At 43.6% G+C, this 22,126-nt stretch overlaps 2 protein-coding genes and 1 pseudogene across 5 annotated transcripts in view; 1 reads left to right on the top strand and 2 right to left on the bottom strand.

Moving 5' to 3' along the window:
- The window catches only part of ZNF691 (zinc finger protein 691), a 60,868-nt gene extending 45,591 nt beyond the window's left edge, over positions 1-15,277 (top strand). Inside the window, exons 3-4 of one of the 4 annotated variants that reach the window (XR_008616587.1) lie at positions 8,366-8,489; positions 14,934-15,277. The gene's annotated coding sequence lies outside the window, so the exon portion shown is untranslated. Of the gene's footprint in view, positions 1-3,799; positions 3,874-8,365; positions 8,490-14,161 lie in introns of all 4 variants that reach the window. The other 3 variants (XR_008616584.1, XR_008616585.1, XR_003678488.2) reach the window with 3 other exon arrangements.
- On the bottom strand, positions 12,052-14,168 carry LOC102979504 (protein BEX3-like; annotated as a pseudogene).
- Positions 15,278-19,124: 3,847 nt separating the features above from the next.
- The window catches only part of SLC2A1 (solute carrier family 2 member 1), a 29,509-nt gene continuing 26,507 nt past the window's right edge, over positions 19,125-22,126 (bottom strand). Inside the window, exons 8-10 of the mRNA XM_007110056.4 lie at positions 21,967-22,068; positions 20,559-20,762; positions 19,125-20,192 (exon numbers count right to left, since the gene is read on the bottom strand). Of these exons, the coding sequence (XP_007110118.1) occupies positions 19,992-20,192; positions 20,559-20,762; positions 21,967-22,068 (507 nt within the window). The 3' untranslated portion in view covers positions 19,125-19,991. The remainder of the gene's footprint in view (positions 20,193-20,558; positions 20,763-21,966; positions 22,069-22,126) is intronic.

The raw sequence follows: 22,126 nt of genomic DNA, 5'->3' as shown, positions 1-22,126 counted from the left end.
AGTGAAATTCACCTTAATAGCTTAAAGGAGGAAAACTATATGATTGTTGCCCTCAGTGCAAGGAAAGCACACAATAAAATTCAGTGCCTCTTAAAAAGTGAGAAAAGAATTTCCTTAATATGAAAAGGAGCATCTGTAGCAAAACCTCCATCAAACCTCATACACTAAAGTACAAGTATGCTTATGAACCTTAGAAGCATTTCCTTTAATAGTGGTAATGAAGTAGGCCAATAAGATGCAGGGTACCTCTATCACCACTAATGTTCAGTGTGATATTGGAGGTCCTGACCAATACAAGAAGACCAGAAAATGAAAGAGTAACTCTAAGGATTGGAAAGGAAGAGATTTATTTGCAGATTATATGATCATTTGCATAAAAATAATCATAATAAGAATAGCTAATGTGTATCGAGTACTTAATATACGCAGGAGCTGTTCAGTAAGCATTACATGTATAAATGCCACTTAATCCTACTTTAAAACAACCCTAGGAGATAGGTATAACTATTATCCCCATCTTACAGATAGTGACATTAAGGCACAGAGAAGGTAAGAAATTCGCTCAAGGTCAACCAAAGCAGTCTAATCGTAGCCCCTTAAGTTTTAATCACTCTTCTGTATTATAACTTTACTGTCATCAACACAACTTGCGACAGACAAAGAGAGGTATGAGAGGTAGTCAAGAGCCAATGCACTAAAATTAGTATGTCTTTAGAGCTAGAGGAGAAGGCCTAACAGTGGTTCTCAATGTTGGCTGCGTACTGAAATCACTTGGAGAGCTTTGAAAAATCCTGATGCCCAGCCTGCACACAGACCAATTACATCTGAATCTTGGAAGAAGGGTGGAAAGGCCTCAGTAGTTTTTAAAGAACAATTGCATTAAAATGTCTTAAGAGAACTCAAGAATCCATTCAGATTGTGGTGTAAGTTTCCTTTCTTGCAAGCTGGGTGAGGTCGCACACTCTGAGCAGATGAATTACAGAAGGGTGTAATTTGAACCCAGGAGAAGGATAGGGACTAGAAGTCCCACATTGTGGTGGAGACTGTAAAAAGGTCTCAGTGTATCCACATGTGGCTCAGATAGAGTCATCCTGAAGCCTGCAAAGCTCAGGTGTCAAATCTCTGACTGATAATGACTTATTGTGCTAATAAATTGTCAACCCAATAGCCTCGACTTGTTTGAGCTGTCAATCTCAGCCTTCCTAAGAAGGTAACTATATCACAGCCAGGAACTGTTAAGCTGGTTACCTCAATGTGGCCTCCCTAGATGGTAACTCTATCATGATTGTGAATTGTTGACCCAGTAATCTGAAATCCCTGGAGATGGTAGAACTTCTTTCTCAGTGCGTAAGTGGCTTTTCAAGTCTGAAAAGGCTTAGAATTAAATATAGAAATGGGGACTTCCCTGGTGGTCCAATGGCTAAGACTCCGTGCTCCCAATGCAGGGGGCTCGGGTTTAATCCCTGGTCAGGGAACTAGATCCCACATGCTGCAACTAAGAGTTCGCATGCCGCAACTAAAGATCCTACATGCCACAAGTAAGACCCAGCACAGCCAAATAAATAAATAAATATAGAAATGATAAATAAATCAAACCTATCATATAAATACTTTTGTGTTTAAAATAATTGTGTGTATGTTTGGTACTTAAAATGTAATTTTGAAATGATATGGCATATTGAAGAATCTAAGAGATTAGCCTAGTTTGGTAGATTAGACCTATGAAATGTAAGGAAATTTAATTGTTTGTAAATAATAATATTATTAAAAAAAATTTTGGGGGGCCATGCCGTGCAGCTTGTGGGATCTTAGCTCCCCGACCAGGGATTGAACCCAGGCCCTTGGTGATGAGAGCGCAGGGTCCTAACCACTAGACCGCCAGGGAATTCCCATGTAAATAATATTAGAATACTAGATCTATATGTTATTTATTTATTTTAAAATTTATTTATTTATTTATTTACTTGTGGCTGCTTTGGGTCTTTGTTCCTGCGTGCAGGCTTTCTCTAGTTGCAGCAAGTGGGGGTTAGTCTTCGTTGCGATGTGCGGGCTTCTCATTGCCGTGGCTTCTCTTGTTGTGGAGCATGGGCTCTAGGTGCACGGGCTTCAGTAGTTGCAGCACACGGGCTCAGTAGTTGTGGCTCGCGGGCTCTAGAGCGCAGGCTCAGTAGTTGTGGCACATGGGCTTAGTTGCTCTGTAGCATGTGGGATCTTCCCAGACCAGGGCTTGAACCTGTGTTTCCTGCATTGACAGGAGGATTCTTAACCACTGCGCCACCAGAGAAATCCTGATCTATATGTTATTTATATATATGTAACAAATTTTTGTTAAGTACTTGGGAAGAATTTGCTCACTAGAGATGAAACTTGATTGAGCAGGCATATGATGGGTGTAAAATGAAAAGAGAATACATGAAATTTATATTCAGTTTACAATGTTTAATGAAATTACATTTTATAAATTTAAAAATGGGATTGTTTAACAGAGTTTAATTGTTCTGCCTGAGTTACCCGAACAATAATAAAAGATCCCCTTAAGCCTAATCATTATTTTTATATAAATATAATCAATTTATAAATAGAATAATATATTTGTAAGTTGAACTTTTAAGTTTTAAATAAAGCCAAGGTTTTGAGTTTGCAGATGAAAAAATTTAATATTAATTTAGAACTTAAAATGTTGTAGTGTTTTGTGCTCACAAAATCTGCCCTCAGACATGAAAAAAATCACATCAACACTATTATTATCTGCATTTAACTGATGAAGAAATGGAAGCTCAGAAAGGTTAAGAAAACAGGAATCAACTCCATGTGTGTGTGGCTTTAAAGCCTGTGCTTTTAACCAGTGTACATGTGGTTTCCCTGATGGATCAACCTCCTGAAAAGTCAAATGACTTCGGAATAATTAAGTAAACTATTTTGAAGTGACTTAATCAATGTCTGCTCATATGCATTATAGGTTGACTTCACAGCTAAGCAGTCAATTTCAGCTCAAGGAAAGAGACGCTCATGTGACAGAAAATTCTGGCTTTAGGCAGGGTTGCTACAGACTCAAACCCTGCTTCTTTCTGTCCATCTGTCTGTGTTGACTCCATTCAGACACAGGCTTTCTTGTGGTGCAAGATGACTGGTGCTATCCCTCTGGGCTCAAGGACAGCTAGAAAACGTGGCTGCCTCTCTCCCAGTGTTCCCACAAAGGAATCATTGCATCTCACTGACTCTGATTAGCTCATGGGTCTATTCTGGAACTAATTACTGTGACCGAGGAAATGTGATGTTTTAAATGGCCATGCCTGGGGTCTCAGGTTGACCCCGAGAGTTGGAGGTGGAGTCAAATCCACCACAAACACGTGGGCTGAGAGTAGGGAGGGAGCAGTCGTAGAGAAGGGTGATTGGATGACAGGCAGCAAAAACAGATGTCCACTACAGTGGGCAAACTTCTCTCTTACTTAAGTACCTCACTATATCCATTCACATGTACTGCTGACATAGTCTCTTCCTTTGGGCCAGGAATCACGATACAACACTATAGCTTAACTGTGTATCCTTTATTCTTCCCACTATTGCATTTTGAGAGTAGGGATATCTGTCTTTCCTTTCATCAGTGACCAAAATAAAAGCTGTTCAGGCATTTATCGAAATGAATGAAACCCAGATTACAGGAGCCTGGGTTTGTTACCTCAGAAGAGAAGTAAGGAAGATGGGAAAGTGTTTTTATGGTATTGTGGGTGGTAGCTATGTAGTATAAGGCGGGTAAGTCAAATTCACCAGACACTTATTGATAACTTCTTTGTGTTAGGCTGATTCCTGTTGGGGACAGTGTTCCAGTGGCCTTCAAGGAGCAACCAGCCTAGAGGAAGAGACAGATGGAAGGTGTTGGTTATTGTGATTTGGTTTTGGCCCAGATCCATGTTAGAATGGGCCACCATAGAGCCCTTGGTAATGGGTTGAGTCCTGGAGAGGGTTGGGGTTATCAAGTGTAATGTTAATTGGGTTTAAGGTTTTTAGTTTCCATTTATTGAGCACCCCCATCAAGTTACTTATACCCAAGGCCTGGGGCCTGGGGAGTAGGCAGGTCAAAAGGCTCCCAGAGTAGGCCCAGGTCCTGGCTCAGGGTTAAAACCACCACTTCAGAGTGTGAAGAACCTAGTCACAAATAGACCCAGATACCCACAAAACCACAGATATATGGGGCAAATTGGGACAAAGCAGAGACCATGCTTCCAGACACCCAAAGGAATGGAGCATTGTCCCAGAGACAGCACGTCTACAGACATGGAAAGGGTACTGCTGAGTTCCAGAGGGAGGGTGTGCAGGGTGCCTGAGCTTGAGACTTTGTGAAATAGAGTTGATCACACTTTTTACTTTGGCTGTTCAGAGGAAGGACATCTTTATCAAACTTCACCCATTCTGAAAACCTGACTGTGGTCATTCAGAAGCCAAGGCTTGCATAGGAAGTGTGGGAAAACAGGAGTAGAGCTGGAGAAGGAGCCATTCAGCCTGTATGAGAGAACAGCTCATTCCTTTTCCCTACCTTCCTGGAGGGAGAGGCTAGTGATAGAAGGCAGCCCACCGTGATACTCGTTTCTCAGTGTATGTGGGTCTGAGGTAAACATGGAGAGCTTCTTGAGGGTGAAGAGGGAATAGCCTGCCCTCCTGGTCAAATGGTAACCCTGCTGCTGTTACATATGGGCCCAGGACGGCTGCCCATCACTCATCACTCAAGGCCTGCCAGACAGTTCCCTTGACCCAGATGCCCCAGGTAGGGGATGGAAGAGAACCTGAATAGGGAGCTGGCACCCTGTCAGCACAACAGGGGCAGAGTTAGAAAACACAACCCCAAGGGAAGCCAGAGGAATACTAATCTGGACCCTCCAGAAAAGTTGTCTTCAAACTGGGTATGCATACCCGTGGGGGTTCAAAAAAACTTTCCAAGAGGTATGTGAGCATATTTAGCTTAAAGGGAATCAATGTAAAGATCCTCAGCTTCCAGGTGTACTCTTTACAAAAATTAATCTGACTAAGAGGAGTGATGACAGCAAGATGGTAAAATAAGAAGCCCAGATTCCCTTCTCCAACAGAGACATTGACTTAACAATAATATACAGTCCAAAAAGCCTTTATGAGAATTCCAGAAACCAGTTAAGAAACTCACAGTACCCAGGCAAACTAAAAGCCAAGAACAGCTACATCGAAACAGATAAGAGGAACCATTTCATTTCACTCACAATAGCCCTTCTCCCAAGCTGGCACGGCTTGGAGCACTCAGGAGTAGAATAGAAATCATAGAGTGAGTGCTCTCAGACCACAGTGGAATTAAACTAGAAATCAACAACAGAAAAATGGCTAGATAATCCCAAAATACATGGAATTTAAAGTATTAAATAAACTTTAAATAACACAAAACTTCTAAACAACACACGGGCCAAAGAAGACATATCAAGAGAAATTTTAAAATGTTTTGAACTAAATGAAAAACACAACTCATCAAAATTTGTGGGCTGTAGCAAAAGAAGTGCTTTGATGGCACTAAATAGCATATATTAGAAAAGAGGAAAGCTCTAAACTCAATAATCTAAGCTCTACCTTTGGAAGTTTAGAAAAAGAAGAGAAAACTAAATCAAAAGTAAGCAGAAGAAAAGAAATAATAAAAAATTAGAGCAGAAATCAATGAAATTGAAAACAGGATATCAATAGAGAAAATGATCAAAACCGAAAGCTGGTTCTTTGAAAAGATGAATAAAATTGACAAGCCTCTAGCTAGGCTAACTGAGAAAAAAGAGGACACAAATTACTAATATCAGAAGTGAAAAAGGGGGCATCTAATCCCATGGACATTAAAAGGATAATAAAGGAATATGAGCAACTCTATGCCCACAAATTTAATAATCTAGATGAAATGGGCCAATTCCCTGAAAGACATAAACTATCAAAACTCACATAAGAAGAAACAGGCAATCTGAGTAGGCTTATATTTATTAAAGAAATTGATCAATATTTAATAACTTCCCCAAACAGAAAGCACCAGGCCCAGATGGCTTCACTGGTGAATTCTACCAAATATTTAAGGAAGAAATTATATCTATTTTCTACAATTCCTCCAGAAGACAGAATCAAGAAGGACTACTTCCTAACTCATTCTATGATATCAGCATTATGCTCATACCAAAACTAGACAAAGACCTTACAAATACAGAAAACTACAGAAGACTATCTCTCATGAACATAGATGCAAAAATTCTCAACAAAATATTAGTAAGTGGAATCCAACAATGTATTCAATATAAAAAGAATTACAGAGGGAGGATTCTGGGAAGATGGCAGAGTAGGAAGCACCTGGAATCTGTTTCCCCACCAAGACAACAATTGAACTGGCAGAATCTGTCTGATGTAACTATTTTGGAGATCTGGCTGGAGTCTACTGAAGGCCTACAACTTCCAGGGGAAGGCTTGGATGATAAATAGCAGTTAATTTTGGTCAATTTCAGCTCTTAGCACAGTAGCAGGTACTCATCCTCCACTCCAGCCTCATGGCAGGCAACACACACATTTCTTGGAGTAACCTTCGCAGAGCTACTGGGAGCCATGGTGAATAAAAGGGACACTGTCCTCCAAATATTGGGGATCTGTGCTCTGATTGCTGCTTCTTCTTTCTTTTTTTAAAATAATTTTTATTGGAGTATAGTTGACTTATAATGTTATATTAGTTTCAGGTGAACAGCAAAGTGAATCAGTTATACGTATATATATATCCACTCTTTTTTAGATTCTTTTCCCATATAGGTCATTACAGAGCATTGAGTAGAGTTCCCTGTGCTATACAGTAGGTTCTTATTAGTTATCTATTTTATATATAATAATGTGTATAGGGGCTTCCCTGCTGGCGCAGTGGTTAAGAATCCACCTGCCAATGCAGGGGACACGGGTTTGAGCCCTGGTCCAGGAAGATCCCACATGCTGCAGAGCAACTACTGAGCCTGTGCTCTAGAGCCCGTGAGCCACAACTACTGAGCCTGCATGCCACAACTAGTGAAGCCCATGCGCCTAGAGCCCGTGCTCTGCAACAAGAGAACCACTGCCATGAGAAGGCTGCGCACCACGATGAAGAGTAGCCTCCGCTTGCCACAACTAGAGAAAGCCTGTGCACAGCAACGAAGACCCAACGCAGCCAAAAATAAATAATAATAAATAAAATAAATATTTAAAAATCTTTAAAAAAATACTGTGTGTATGTCAATCCCAATCTCTCAGCTTATCCCTTCTCCCCTTTTCCCCCTGGTAACCATACATTTATTTTCTATTTCTGTGACTCTATTTCTGTTTTGTAAATAAGTACCATTTTTTTTAAGATTCCACATATAAGCAATATCATAAGATATTTGTCTATCTCTGTCTGACTTACTTCACTCAGTATGACAACCTCTAGGTCCATCCATGTTGCTGTGAATGGCATTTGATTGCTGCTTCTGATCAGAGGTGCAAACAAAGAGAAGGGCAGCTATTGTTGTTGTATCTTCCCCAACTGTCACAAGCCACTCCCCCTCTGGTTCAAGTGACTTCCAGGTGATTTAAAGGGCCAGCCAGCACCCTTTTCCTGCCCTTCATTTTTCTTTTTCTCCTTTTGGAGCCCAGACATTAAAGACTAGGAGATTCAAAAACAACTGCATATATGGAGAAAATTAGAATGTGACTGTACATACCCAGGGAAAGATGCAGGTCCAGAAAAGACCTGAGGAGACCTTAAGTTTACATCTCAGGCTGATCCGTGGCCCAGAGACAGCCTACAACAATAAAACAAAAAAACAAATTCATCAAGTCCTGGGGATGGGAGAGAATATGATTTCCAAAGTTACCACATTATTAGATTCAAATGTCCAGTTTTCAACAACAATAAAAAATCACAAGGCATACAAAGAAACAAGAAATCATGGCCCATTCAAAAAATAAAAATAAAAAAAATGTAAAAACCAACAAAAACTGTCCCTGAAAAAAGCCTGATGGCGAATCTACTAGAAAAGACTTAAAACACTTGTCTTAAAGATGCTTAAAGAACTAAAGCGAGATGTAGAGAAAGTCAAGAAAGTAATCTATGAACAAAATGGAAATATCAATAAAGAGATAGAAAACCTAAAAAGAAGCCAAAAAGAAATTCTGGAGCCAGAAGGTATAATAACTGAAATTAAAAATTCACTAGAGAGATTCAAAGGCACATTTGAGCAGGCAGAAGAAAGAATCCGTGAACTTGAAGATAGGACAATAGAAATTGTTGAGTCTGAGGAACAGAAGAAAAAAGATTAAAGAAAAGTGAACAGAGCTTAAGGGAACTGTGGGACAACATCAAGCAGACTGACTATATGCATTGCAGGAGACCCAGCATGACGAGAGCGAGAAAGGGACAGAGAGAATATTTGAAGAAACAATGTTTGAAAACTTCCCAAATTTGATGAAAAATATGAATATAAACATCTAACAAGCTCAATGAACTCCAGGTAAGATGAACTCAGAGACTCATACTGAGATATAAAAGCAGCGGGACAGAAGCAAATCATCACACAAAAGTGAGCCTCAATAAGATTTTTGGCAGACTTCTCATGAGAAACTTTGGAGGCCAGAAGGCAGTGGGCCAACATATTCGAAGTGTTCAAGGGAAAAAACTGTGAACCAAAATCCTGTATTTGGCAAAACTGGCCTTCAAAAGTGAGGGGGAGGGGCTTCCCTGGTGGCGCAGTGGTTGAGAGTCCGCCTGCCGATGCAGGGGACACGGGTTCGTGCCCCGGTCCGGGAAGATCCCACATGCCGCGGAGCGGCTGGGCCCGTGAGCCATGGCCGCTGAGCCTGCGTGTCCGGAGCCTGTGCTCTGCAACGGGAGAGGCCACAACAGTAAGAGGCCCGCGTACCGCAAAAAAAAAAAAAAGTGAGGGAGAAATTAAGACATTCCCCAATAAACAAAAGCTGAAGAAATCAATCTCTATACTTGATCTGCAAGAAATGCTCAAGGGAGTCCTGCAATGTGAAATGCAAGGACATTAAACAGTAACTTGGAGCCATATAGAGAAATAGAAATCTCAACAGAAGTAAATACATGGGCAATTACAAAAGCTAGTAATATTGTAACAATGGTTTGTAACTGCATATTTTGCTTTCAACATGATTTAAGAGACTAATACATTTAAAGAAAAAAATCCAATTAGTCTAAAAGCTAGTATTCTTGTAACTTTGGTTTGAAACTCCAAATTTCGTTTTTGACATAATTTAAGAGACTAATGAATTTAAAAGAATTATTAGTTTATGTTTGGGGGCATACAGTGTATAAAGATACAATTCTGTGGTATCAACAACCAAAAGAGGTGGGGATGGAGATGTAAAGGAGCAGAGTTTTTGCATCTTATTGAAGTTAAGTTGTTATAAATTAAAATTAGAATGTTATAAGTTAAGGATGTTAAAGGTAGTTCCCATGATAATCACAAAGAAAAGAACTATAGAATATAAACAAAAGAAAATGAGAAAGGAATGCAAATGTTTTGCTACAAATAAATCAACTAAACACAAAAGAAGACAGTAACACAGGAAATGAGGGACAAAAAGCTATGGGGCATATAGAAAATAAGTAGCAAAATGACAGAAGTCCTTCCTTATCAGGAATTATGTTAAATGTAAATGGATTAAGTTCTCTAATCAAAAGACAGAGACTGGCAGAATGGATAGAAAACACATAATCTAACTATATGCTTTCTACAAAAGACTCACTTTATTTTATTTATTTTTTATTTTTTTAAACTTTTTATTTTATATTGGAGTATACATATACATGTATCCATTCTCCCCCAAACTCTCCTCCCATCCAGGCTGCCACATAACATTGAGCAGAGTTCCCTGTGCTATACAGTAAGGTCCTTGTTGGTTATCCATTTTAAATATAGCTGTGTGTACATGTTGATCCCAAACTCCCTAACTATCCCTCCCCCCGCTTTTCCTCTTTGGTAACCATAAGTTTGTTTTCTATGTCTGTGAGTCTGTTTCTGTTTTGTAAGTAAGTTCATTTGTATCATTTCTTTTTAGATTCTGCATATAAGGGATGTCATACAATATTTCTCTTTCTCTGTTTGACTTACTTCACTCAGTATGACAATCTCTAGGTCCATCCATGTTGTTGCAAATGGCATTATTTCATTCTTTTTAATGGCTGAGTAATATTCCATTATATGTACGTACCACATCTTCTTTATCCATTCCTCTGAAAAGACTCACTTTAGATCCAAGGACACAAATACAGTGATTGAAAGTGAAAGGATGGAAAAAGATATTCCATGGAAATAGTAAGCAAAAGAGAGCAAAAAGACAAAATAGATTTTATATCAAAAAAGGTTACAGATTACTAGGGGTATTAGCAGAGGTAAGGGTGTAAGAAGAAGCAGGCCAGAGAGTACAGAGTTTTAAATGGCAGGCTAGGTATTCTTTCTGCAGTGTGCAGTCATCAAGGCCATCCAGCAGGGAGGAGCCATAATCCCAGACCTGAGTGTGAAGGATGAAATGAGAAGAGTGTGGAGGAAGTCAACTTGGTTGAGGAGTTATTTCAGTTTACTCAGAGAACAATATACCTTTTTCCATAAATGTCCTGATATAAAATACCCCTAATAGGGCCTGCCTCTGAAAATATGTCTCAAAGAGTTAGACATGATTTTTGAAAATATAAAATGAAAGGCTAAAGCTTGCCCAAGCTCCAGCACCTATTGCCCCAAAATAAAAGAACAAACAAATGTACAGATTTTGACCAAGTTGCTTTTGTTCTAATTGGTTTTTAAGAGAGCCAGCATAGGTTGGCTGTATAATAATACAGTAATAATAAAACAAACACAACATTGTAAATCAACTATACTTCAATTAAAAAAAGAATTAAAAACAAATAAACAAACAAAATGATTATAGTAACCATTGAATGAGCACTTGCTATGAGCCAGGTACTATAAGTCTTTCCTCATTCAATACTCACAAACCTGTGATGTAGATTCACTTATTATCATCATTTCATAGATAAAGAAACTGAGTCTAAGAGAGGTCAGAGTCAATATGCAGCATTACTTAGATTAAAATGCTGTGCTTTCTATTTCAAAATCATGTCTTTACCCATTGCACTTCATGTGCTTAAGCAGTTGTGCTTGGCAGACAGCATATAGCATTGCCCCTGGGGATGATGATGTGACAAGAAAAGAACTGCTTGACTTCTTTGTGCCTTGATTTGTTCAGCAATAAGTGGAAATAATAACTGCCTTTTTATCAGGCAGAGTAACGGGAGATAAGACTGTTTTTCTCTCTTGGTTTGATTGCAAAAGAGGCCATGTCCACCCATAGGTGTGAATGGAAATAAAAGGCCACTTACAGAGTGTGGTTTGTGTTGGTGGCCCAAGTGCAGTTGCCTCATCTATACAATGGGTATAATAATAATAGTGTCCACCTCCTAGGGTGTTTGTAAGGATCCAATGTATTCATACATGTCACAGATTTAGGACAGTGCTTGACAAACAGCACTCGCTATCTAAATACTAGCCATTACTGGTATTAAAGATAGAAACTTGGCTACCAGGGATCACTGTGGCCATAAATATATGTAACCTCCAAGCAGAGATAGGGGAGAAGCCTCACTCACCCTGGCTTTTTCTCAGTAGGTATTTAGTTAGGAAGATTAGCTAGCTATAATCTTGGCCAATAGTAAGCAGAGCTCAAAGAATATGACAGGGATGGAGAAATAACATTATCAGAAAATAAAAATAGCTCCTAATTTTTTACCATTTCTACAATTAAGCACCACATTAAGAGTATACCAACTTGGTCTTGCCTAATCCTCACAGTTCTGTGGGGTAGGTGTTATTAACTGTGTCCTCTGTCAGCCTCCACTCCCACCTCTGTAAAAAGACAATAGAAGGTGATGGGAGAGGTGGCGGGGAGGGTGGTCCTGCTGGGCTCCTGGCCCTGCAGCTTCTCTTGGCTCTCTCCAAGGCAGGAAGCGCCTCTTCCACAGGACATCAGTGTAAGCCTGAATAAGAAAAAGAATTTCTCCCTCCTAAGCCATGGCACATCAGTTGCACAGAAATAGCACTTTGGGAAACAGTCTTCAGGAGAGCCTTGATGAGCTCATACAATCTCAACAGATTACCCCCCAACTTGCCCTTCAAGTTTCATTTCAGTTTGATAAGGCTGTATATTCAGTGTTGGTACAGAAGGTCAGGAACAGAGTCAATTCCAGGCCTATGTATGTTTGGCTACCTTCCCTAAAGCGTTACTGAGATTTCAAACGTCTGAAACATTATCTGCAGGATTGAAGGGCTCTCTAAATACGTACAGATTCTGCGATAATGTATGGACTTTTGTATTGAATGATGCTGAATTCAGAGAGGTGACAGAACTTGATAAAGTGAAAATTGTAGCCTGTGAGTGGGACCTCTCTGGTGGACAAGTGGCTAAGACTCTGTGCTCCCGATGCAGGGGGTCTGGGTTTGATCCCTGGTCAGGGAACTAGATCCCACATGCCACAACTAAGAGTTGTGCATGCCACAACTAAAGTTTCCGCGTGCGGCAACCAAAATAGATCCCGCAGGCTGCAACGAAGGATCCTGCATGCCGCAACGAAGATCCTGCACGCGGCAAAGAAGATCCCATGTGCTGCAACTAAGACCCGGTGCAGCCAAATAAATAAATAAATAATTTTTAAAAGTTTAGCCTGTGATGGTAAAAATAACTGGCTCCAGTACTACAGAATGAAAAGAAAAAAATTGGCTTTTTAATGCCATCCTGTTATTGTTCATCTCTTTTTGAAGAGAAGCATAGGAGACTTTTAAAAAAGTTTATTCTAGCATTGCAGAAATGACTACACTGTGCCATACTATCAGAGAATTCCAGTAGAAAGAAGCTTATAACTCTGTACCCTCTTACATCACATTTATTATACATCATGAAGAAACAGAACTTTCTTTTTAATGACAAATCAAACACTGTTGCCTTCCTAAGACTATTCTTTAATAACAAATTCATTTTAAAACAAACAAACAAAAAGTGATGGGGATTCTTGCCTGGGCAATTTGACCCCAGAGCCTACACTTCTAACCTCTACCCTCAGCTTCTTTGAGGGTTTACCACTGGGAAACAGACGTCAAGGTGGGGGGTCAACAGGCTGGGGTGGAGGTGGGGGAACTAAGACACGCCATAATTACACCACAGTCTGCAGTAGGTTTAAGGAAATAAATTATAGTCCCCGAGTACTTTGAGTTTCCTCAATTTAAAATTAGATTTTAAACCCTAGGCCACTAGTATCAGTGGTACTTTCTGAGAAACTCTGAGTGAAGCCTGTTGACACAAGTGCTTTTGAAAGTTCAAAACACCAATAGATCTTGTACCCTCTGCTTAGAAAGAAAGGAGGGAGGGGAGAGAATATCTACTTCCCAGTTTTTATAAAGTTTAGGTTAAATTTATACTTATTCTTGTTTTTTGGGGTTTTTTTTTGCTTTTTAATTGCTTTATTAACTTCACATTTTCCATGCAAATGGGTGAAACTCTACTGTTGACAGAAACTTAGTTTGGGTGCCAAGGCAATCTCCAATTAGAAGCTGGTAACACAGAACCCACCTGACATGGAAATTACGTAAGGTTCACAGCAAATGGATCAGAAAAGGCGTTATCAGGAAAATGCAAGAAAAAAGAGAACAACAGTGGGAATCACAGTATTAATCGCATAGAAAATGGCAGGAGTCAATGCATAAGGCAAAATTCATCATGATGGTCATGGTGATTAGAGAGCTCCCCCATAAGGATATGTAGACAATTCCTCAACTGCATCTCCCTAAGTTTTCTCCTGATTTCACTCATCTCTTCATGAACATTTCCATATAATCTCCATCTCCACCCATCCCATCTTTGACCTGCCTATTGGGTATGGCCCATCAGAAATTAGGGGCAAGTTGGCGAGCCTGTCCCCGTCTATTATTTTCTGCTGGCTGGTGGCCTTCGCCCTCTCCCAAAGGGCGGTTTTCCTTTCCTTTTTGCACAGGCTGCTCCATTTCTTCATTTTCCTGGGCCTATCCTTGCTGTCTCCTGCTCCTCCCGATTCCCGCCACAAGTGCGCCGCCGTGAAACTTAGTACTTATTCTTTATACTTATTTCTATCTTGCAGAGCAGTAGAAATTTCCAAGACTCGTTACTGGGAAAGGCAATGAAATTTCTGTAAGAGTCAGAGATTTGTTTTCATAATTATCTTCCATGGGCTGTTTTCACCTTACAACTGTATTTTCATTATAGAAAACTATATGTGTTGCAATATAGGCCTAGTTGTAAAGTATGTCATAGGAGGGTGGATTTGCTCACTAACTCTATGATAACTAACCTGCTGAGCATAACTGCATCTTATAATGAACACAAACAAAATATCAAAACTGGGAAGTTTCTTCTTAGATTAAAAAGAAAACCCAAAACAAAACCCAAAGTCCTCATGTGATATATGAGGCCCTACATGATCTAGCATCCTGCCACCTCTCTGCCCTCATCTCCCTGTCTCCCTAGTCCAGCCATCCTGGCCTCCTTGCTTGTCCTTCAACACACCAGACATGGTCCTGCCTTTGTACCTTTGGACTTGCTGTTCTCTTGGCTTAGAAAAGCCTTTCCCCCAGATTATGTGTATGATTTGTTCCCTTACTTCATCATTCACATTTGTTCAAATATCATTCCCTCAGGGAGACCTTCAAATTATCTCATCTAAAATCAAGCCACCCACCCCACCCTCACATCCATCATCTTCTATTCTTTGGTTTGCCTTTTCTTCCCCATAACACAAAGCACCATCTGATACTTTATTATACATTTGTTGATTGTTGATTGCTCGGTTTTCCCCACCAGAATGTAAGCTCCATGAAGGCAAATCTTTGTTTTGTTTGCTGCTTTATCCCCAGCCCTAGAACAATGCCTGGCGCCCAGCAGGTGCTCAATAAATAAATGAAGTGAAACTAATGGAAAGATACGGGTTCCATGACAGGAAAGGCTTGCACTGGGAACCCTGCACCAGGTGGTTTAGGAGATGCCGACCATCAGAGCCAGAGATGACCTTGAGAAGGGAAGAGATCCCTGGGAATTCACAGAAACCTGGGGGGTAAGTACCAGACTTTATGAAGGGGGCGAAAGGGGGAATATGGAGTAACTCTAACTGACACCTGCATCACACACACATTATCTTATTTCATCTTAATATCACAACAGATGAGGAAACTGAAGATCAGAAAGGTGAAGTGACTTACCCATGGCTATTCAGCTAAGTAGCAGAGCCTCGATCTGAAGTCAACTCTGTCTGACTCTAGAAACCATGTTCTTTTCAAGACACCACACAGCTGAGGAGAAAGTTTGGCAAAGAGTGTGTGTTCAGTTAAGTAACAGTTGAAGGAATGAACAAATGCTTCATAGAGAAATTGACTGTTAATTTGGTCTTTTTTGAGATCAAACAGCCTTATGGAGAGACCAAAGGCAGACCTGGAGAAAGAAGGAGATTGAACAAAAAGTTTTAAGACTAGATAGTTAGGTGAGGAGCTGTCCAGGGAACACTGAGTATATCAGCTTAGCTGGATCTTAGGGTGTTAAAGGAGCATTTTGGGAGATAAGGTCTCCAAGGACCCAAATGTGAAAGATCTTGACTGCTTGGTTATGGAATTTGGACTTTACCATGAGACAGTGGGGAACATTAAGCTGTAGAGTAATGTGCTCAGACACTGCTTTAGGAAGTCATTCTGGGGTGCTGGGGATGGGATTACCAAATGGATTTATTGTAATAGTCCCAGTGAAGGGTTATCGCCAAAGCAGTCAGTTCTCTCTGAACCCATGAAAGGTTGAGGTTAAAACCAGCCCTGACCTAAACATTCACACAACAGCCACTAGTTGGCAGCAATGTCCCAAGAAACAGGTGAGCCAGCCCTCAAGTAGGAGCTTCCTCAGCCAACTCCTTGGGCTGTGATGGGGTATGGTCACCTGGTGGAACACAAGAGTAGTTGGGAGAACAGCCTGTGCGGAGGGAAACCCAAAGACCCACAGGGGAAGGAGTATGTGGAGGTCAGAGGACAGGGTGATCAATGCCTGGAGGATGGTTGCGGTGGGGTGGGGGGCAGGGGTGAGAGGGGAGGCTGCATCTGAGAGCTAGAAACTGATTGCAAATGGCCTTGAATTTCCAGGCTAAGAAAGCTGGACATTATCCTGAGGGAAATGGGGACCCAGGAAGCCCATGATTAAGTAGAAGAGAAACATGACTAGACTTGCCTTTTAGGAAGATCACCAAGATTGCAGTGTGGAGAATGAGGGGAGAGAGACAGGAAGCAGAGAGATCAGTGAGGAGGCGCTGCAGTGATCCCCAGAGAGATGATGAGTGGTCTGAACTAGGGTCAGCAATTGCAGTGGACAGAAGGGGTCAGATTTGGAGGAGACTTAAGAAATAAAAATCATAGAATGAGCAAGAGGGCATTAAAATGTAGTTTTCACAGAAGAGAATGAATATTCTCTCCCCATTATTAAGAACACTTCCTGAATTGTTGGATTTTCTCCCTAAAGCTGCAGTGGAAGAGCTCAGATCGTGGAACTTCTTTAGGTCTAAATTCACTCAACAATCTTGATCAGTCTGTGGTGGGAACTGGTGACAAAGGAATGACTTAGCAGTTGCCTCCCCACTCTGGTGGAATAACAGCCAACTGTACAGTGTGGAGAGGGCTTTGATGGAGGAAAAACAGGACAGTGTGGGGTCCAGCGGGGGAACCTGATGCAGGTTTCCAGGGAGAGGAGACTTTTGAGCCCAAGATATGCAAAGGATCTCACAAAACTGTCAGTGAGCTAAGCACTGGAAAAGAAGGGAGTCTGGGAGCAGCCCCGTTACCTATTTACCCCTTTTCGTCACAAACCGTAGACGTCACCTTATGCGCGATAAGGTTTCCCAGGTGAGCTACATTCCCCAGGATGAAAGCGCTAACCCAGTCACGGTCGCCAGCTCCGGGAGCAAACCCACTTCCCGGAAGACAGACATGCTTAGTGTCCTTCAGAGGCTCCTGGACCGCCGCCCAGGGAAGACAGGCTGTGATTGGTGGGAACCTGGGGCCCGCCTCTCACCAGCCCAACACTGCGGTTCTGATTGGTGGAGACACCACGTAGCCCCGCCTCTCCCGCCAGTCGGCAAAGGAGGCTAACCAGGTGGGTGCGCGACTGCTGAGGGGGCCCTGGAGCACCGCTGTTACGGTCTGGGGGAGATGGAAGATCGCCCCGGCCCCAAATCTTCTACACTCGCGATGGACTGCAGTCCCTAGAGAAAAGGCGTCAAGGGACCGGAAGCTGTGCCTCCCGGAGCATTGTGGGCCCAGGCTGGGGTGGGCCGGGTCTTCCGGCGCCTGCGTGCACCTAGCAGTTTGGGAAATGGTGGCCCCCGGCACGTTGGTGCAAGCCCTGTGAGGGGCGGGAACCCGGGAGTGGGTTCTCGGGCATTTTCAGACCAGGGTGTGGAGCCCTGGGCTGGGGTGGGGCCGGGATGCTTCCGGGCTCCGCCCCGCTTTGGGGCCTTGGGCGCCATCTGCTTTGCATCCTTAAGCTCTGGCCTCTAGGGTGCCCCCTTCCGCCCCAACCCCACCAGTAGTCCGTTTCCTTCCATCCGGTGGGAACAGCAGCCAGAATGCCACCCTAGGATTTTAAGAGCCCTGAGTGCGCACCTGGCATCCTGGGCCCCTGACTCCTCTTTGCATTACCCCTCCCGGGGCCCTGCGAAGCTTAAAGAGCTAACTCCTTTCAACAGAAGCCTGCTGGGGCCATGTGATAAGGCCTCCTCCGTGGCACCTGGTCCCAGCCCTTCATCGGTTAACCACCCTGCCCCCAGGCTCAGGCAAGGCACAACCCTTCTCCGAGCCTCACTCCTGATTTGTGAGATGGGGATGGCTAACTCCTCAGATTCTCTGTACCTAATGATAATACACACAGGCGCTGCCAATTACGATGTACCCGTTTTCCCTTCTCACCCTCTCCGTACAACCCCGCTTCGTGGCAAGCAGATTTTATAGTTTAACCTGTGTGCAGTTATGAAGGCTTCGACAGGCATATCCACCCCCACCCCCCACCCCGATTTTGTCAGCTGAGCCTCTAGGGACAAATATCCTTGGTGCTTTTATTTCAACTGTTTTCTGAGTGCCTGCTCTGTGCCAAGCACTGTATTTAGTACTGAAGACCCAGATGAACCAAACTGACTTCTTTCCATGAAATTGAGACTAGTGGGGGAAATAGGAACTTGTGATAAAGGTGGTGATAAAAGACATGTGATAAAGATACAGTGCCACAGGAAAGGAACAAATGAAGTGCTTTTGAAATTCAGGGATTGGGAGAAGGGGGTTAGAAGTCTTTAGAGAGTGTGCAGTAGCCTATAAGCTGGATCAGAGGGGGCATCCTGAATTAAATAGATGGGAGAAGGCAGCTTGACAGCTCACTCTGCCCATGCAGTGAACACGGTTCATTTTGCTTTGGAGGGGCTGGGGGTTTGGGGGGAGGAGTGGGGTATAGGGTGGGGATGTGCAGTATAATTTTTTTTTTTTTGGCCACGCGGCTTGCGGGATCTTAGTTCCCTGACCAGGGACTGAACCTGGGCCACCACAGTGAAAGCGCCGAGTCCTAACCACTGGGCCGCCAGGGAATTCCTGTAGTATAATTGTTAAAAGCAGGAGTTTTCGCATATTTGCTGTGAGACTTCAGGCACATTAACCTCTTTGAGCCTGTCAAATGTACAGAGATAGTACCTACCTCACATTCAAGATAATGCATATCAAGGCCTGAGCATCAAGGTCAGCACATAGCTATCATCATTTTTTTTGAATACCAGCTATCATACATGAAGGAAAATGGGAATGCCTCGAATGCCAAGATTTTTAGATTTTTCTCTGGGTAATAGAGATCAAACAGATTTTTAAGCAGTAGAGGGTGTTGATCAAAGGTGCTTGGAAGTGACTGAATCTTGGAGTCAAAAAGTCTGAAGCCACTCTAATAGTTGCTTCTTTCCCATTCCCATCCAAATCTGCCTACCCTCAACCCATATGTATTTCAGAACCATGTTTCTAAAAACCAGCCATTTATATCTGCTTAGGTAAGTTACAGAGGGAGTAAGGTGGTGTATTTACAAGTTGGTTTGTCCAGATATACTATAACTTAGTGTCTGTATTTAATATTGACAACCAAAAAATATATATAAATATCTTCCAACTATACACAGCAGGGCAGGAGTGTTCACGTCTTCTTGAATAGTGAGTTCTCAGTTTCCCATGGCCCTCCTCTCTTGGTGATCGTCTGGCCCTCAGTGCAAAGGAGACTAGCACCTGGCAGCCCAGTCTGGCCCTTCCCCTCTCCTCCCTGTACTCCAGTGCTCCCAACTGGTCTCAGGCAAGGGAAGATTAATTTGAGTGGTTGGGTAGGAAGAGACAGGAATGGGCGAATCCTAATGGAGCCTGATCCTGGAGCCTGATTCCCTAGGTGGGGAGACCCAGGCCCACAGAAGGAGTGGCCAGAGCCACCTCTTGGGGTAGAAGACTCATGGTTCGTAGTTCGATTAGTGTGTCCTTGGGTCATAGGTCCGGCCCTACAGATTAGCTTGGCAAAGAAGGCAAGTGTCTAGGCAGGGCTTGGTCCCCACCCTCAGGCACTGAGCCATTAAGGGTGAAGCCAGGGATGTGGATAAAGGAGACTCTGGCTGATAAAAAAATAATAACAAAATCAGTAATAAAAAAATTATAAAACCTGTTGCTTGTCTGAATAGATCTGAGCAACAGTCTTTTGTTAAAATCCTGGAGCCATTAAAAGTCCTGAATATTCTTCTGGACATCACTACTGGCTGAAGGAAGGAGCCCCAGGCCCAGCTCTGCTGAGATCTTGTCAGTTTGAAAGTCTCATCCAGCTGCCTGTGCTCCGAGAGATCCCTGGGCTGCTGGGAGCAGACTGGGCTGGTGGTGTGGGGCACCTCACACTTGTGAATCAGCTCCCAGGGGGTGGAACAGCTCCTCGGGTGTCTTGTCACTTTGGCTCGCTCCCCCCTGCCGGAAGCCGGAAGCAATCTCATCGAAGGTCCTGCCTTTCGTCTCGGGAACTTTGAAGTAGGTGAAGATGAAGAACAGGACCAGGAGCACGGTGAAGATGATGAAGACATAGGGACCACACAGTTGCTGAAAGATACACAGAAACACTCGGTTGGAGACCTGACCCTACATCGGGCCGTAGGACCTTGGATAAGTCAGTTTACCCCTGGACCTTTGATCTGAAAAAGGGAACATCCACCTACAACCCAGGAGCATTGGGATGTTAATATTAGACTCTGCGGCACCTGGCACGTGATAGGAGCAGGTTCCCACGGCAGAGCAGAACAGAAAATTCAAAGATAAGGAAAGAACCCTGTGTGACTTGGGCTTCTGAGCCTGTTTCCTCCCCAGCATGATTCCCGTAAGAACGGCAGGGACAGCATTTTGCACAGTACTATGGGGTCCTGCATGCAGGAGAGAAATCCTGAGTGTGGGGACTCTGGGAGTTCTCACCTCCACATACTGGAAGCACATGCCCACAATGAAATTTGAGGTCCAGTTGGAGAAGCCAGCGACAGCAATGGCAGCTGGGCGAGGGCCCTGGCTGAAGAGTTCAGCCACAATGAACCATGGGATGGGGCCGGGGCCCACTTCGAAGAAGGCCACGAAGCCAAAGATGGCCACGATGCTCAGGTAGGACATCCAGGGCAGCTGCTCCTGTTGAGGATGAGAGAGGGGAGGAAAGTTAGATTGGGCTGTGCTGGATCCTCAGAAGAAACAAACTGCAAAGGCAGCCCAGGGCAGGCCTAAGAGCTCTAGGCTGGAAAGCAGGAGGCCAGGGTTGATCCTGGATTTGCCCTGTGACTTAGGTACCCTGTGCCGGGTCTTGGATTCCTCATCTGAACAAAACAGTTTAAGCATGGCCCGCCCTCCCAGAATGGTCATGTAGTTGCATGTGGAAGGTGCTAAGAAGAGGTCCCTGAGGTCCCCTGGCTCTGGCTGTGGAGCAGTCTGCTTACAGTAGGAGGATGTGGAAGAACATTCCTGAGGGTGGGTGTTAGAAGGCTTGTAAGGTGCCCTGCTCAGGACGGGCACAGGGCAGGCACGTGGTTTTACGTATAATCATTCTCGAGGAGGCTGCAGTAGAAAAGTTATTTGGGCTTTGTTCCAGATCCCAGATCCGCTGCTCATTGCCTACGGTATTGCCAGGCCTCTCGGCCATCACCGCACTCTCTAAGCCTTGGTTCGGCTGTAAAATGAGTGTACTGGTGCTTTCCTTGCCCAGATGTTGGACAATCAAGTGTTGTGTGTGAAGTGCCTGGGACAGGATTATCACAGAGATTACAGTCACGGGCTTGGGGCCAGCAGACCTGAGGTTGATTCCTGGCTTCGTCCTTTATGTGCTACATTACTAACCTCACTGGGGGAGGTTTCCTCACCTGAGAAATGGGAATACTGACTGAACTACACCTGTGCGTCGTGAGGACTGAGTGAGATGAGGCATCATGTTTCCACGCCTCTGTGGTGAGAAGGGCATTACTTTCTAGGGCTGTTCTGAAGGTGAATTGAAGATGCAGAGGAAGACTTTGAAAAATTTAGTATCGGGTGAAGTAGCTCCTGGGGAGAGGGAACTTGAAGTCTGGGGCTGGAGGTGCGGTGGTTAGAAAGCACCAAGCAGTGAGGAGCCGGTTGAAGACAGGATGGGAGTGGGATGGAAGGAGCCAGACTAAAGAGGCAGAAGGTCAGGCCCAAGCCCGGGATTGTGAGGGGTGCAGAACCAGGGCGAGGGCAGCACCCCCCCGCCCCCGACCTGGTCTCCAGTGCTGCTCGCCAGCCTGGGGCTGAGACAGGCACTTTGGGGTCTGATGCCCACGTGAGCTCCCCCCACCTGCCGCCTCGCCCCCAGAGCGAGGCAACTCACCAGCAGCGCCAGCGCGATGGTCATGAGCACCGCACAGCCTGCCATACCGGCCAGGCCTATGAGGTGCAGGGTCCGCCGGCCAGCTCGTTCCACCACAAACAGCTGTGGGCAGAGAGGATGTCAGTGCAGCCTGCCTGGTGCCCCTCTGAACATACCCCTT

Source organism: Physeter macrocephalus, chromosome 3 (genome assembly GCF_002837175.3).
Source record: "Physeter macrocephalus isolate SW-GA chromosome 3, ASM283717v5, whole genome shotgun sequence".
Classification (NCBI taxonomy): domain Eukaryota; kingdom Metazoa; phylum Chordata; class Mammalia; order Artiodactyla; family Physeteridae; genus Physeter; species Physeter macrocephalus.
This window is presented reverse-complemented; position numbering and strand designations above follow the sequence as displayed.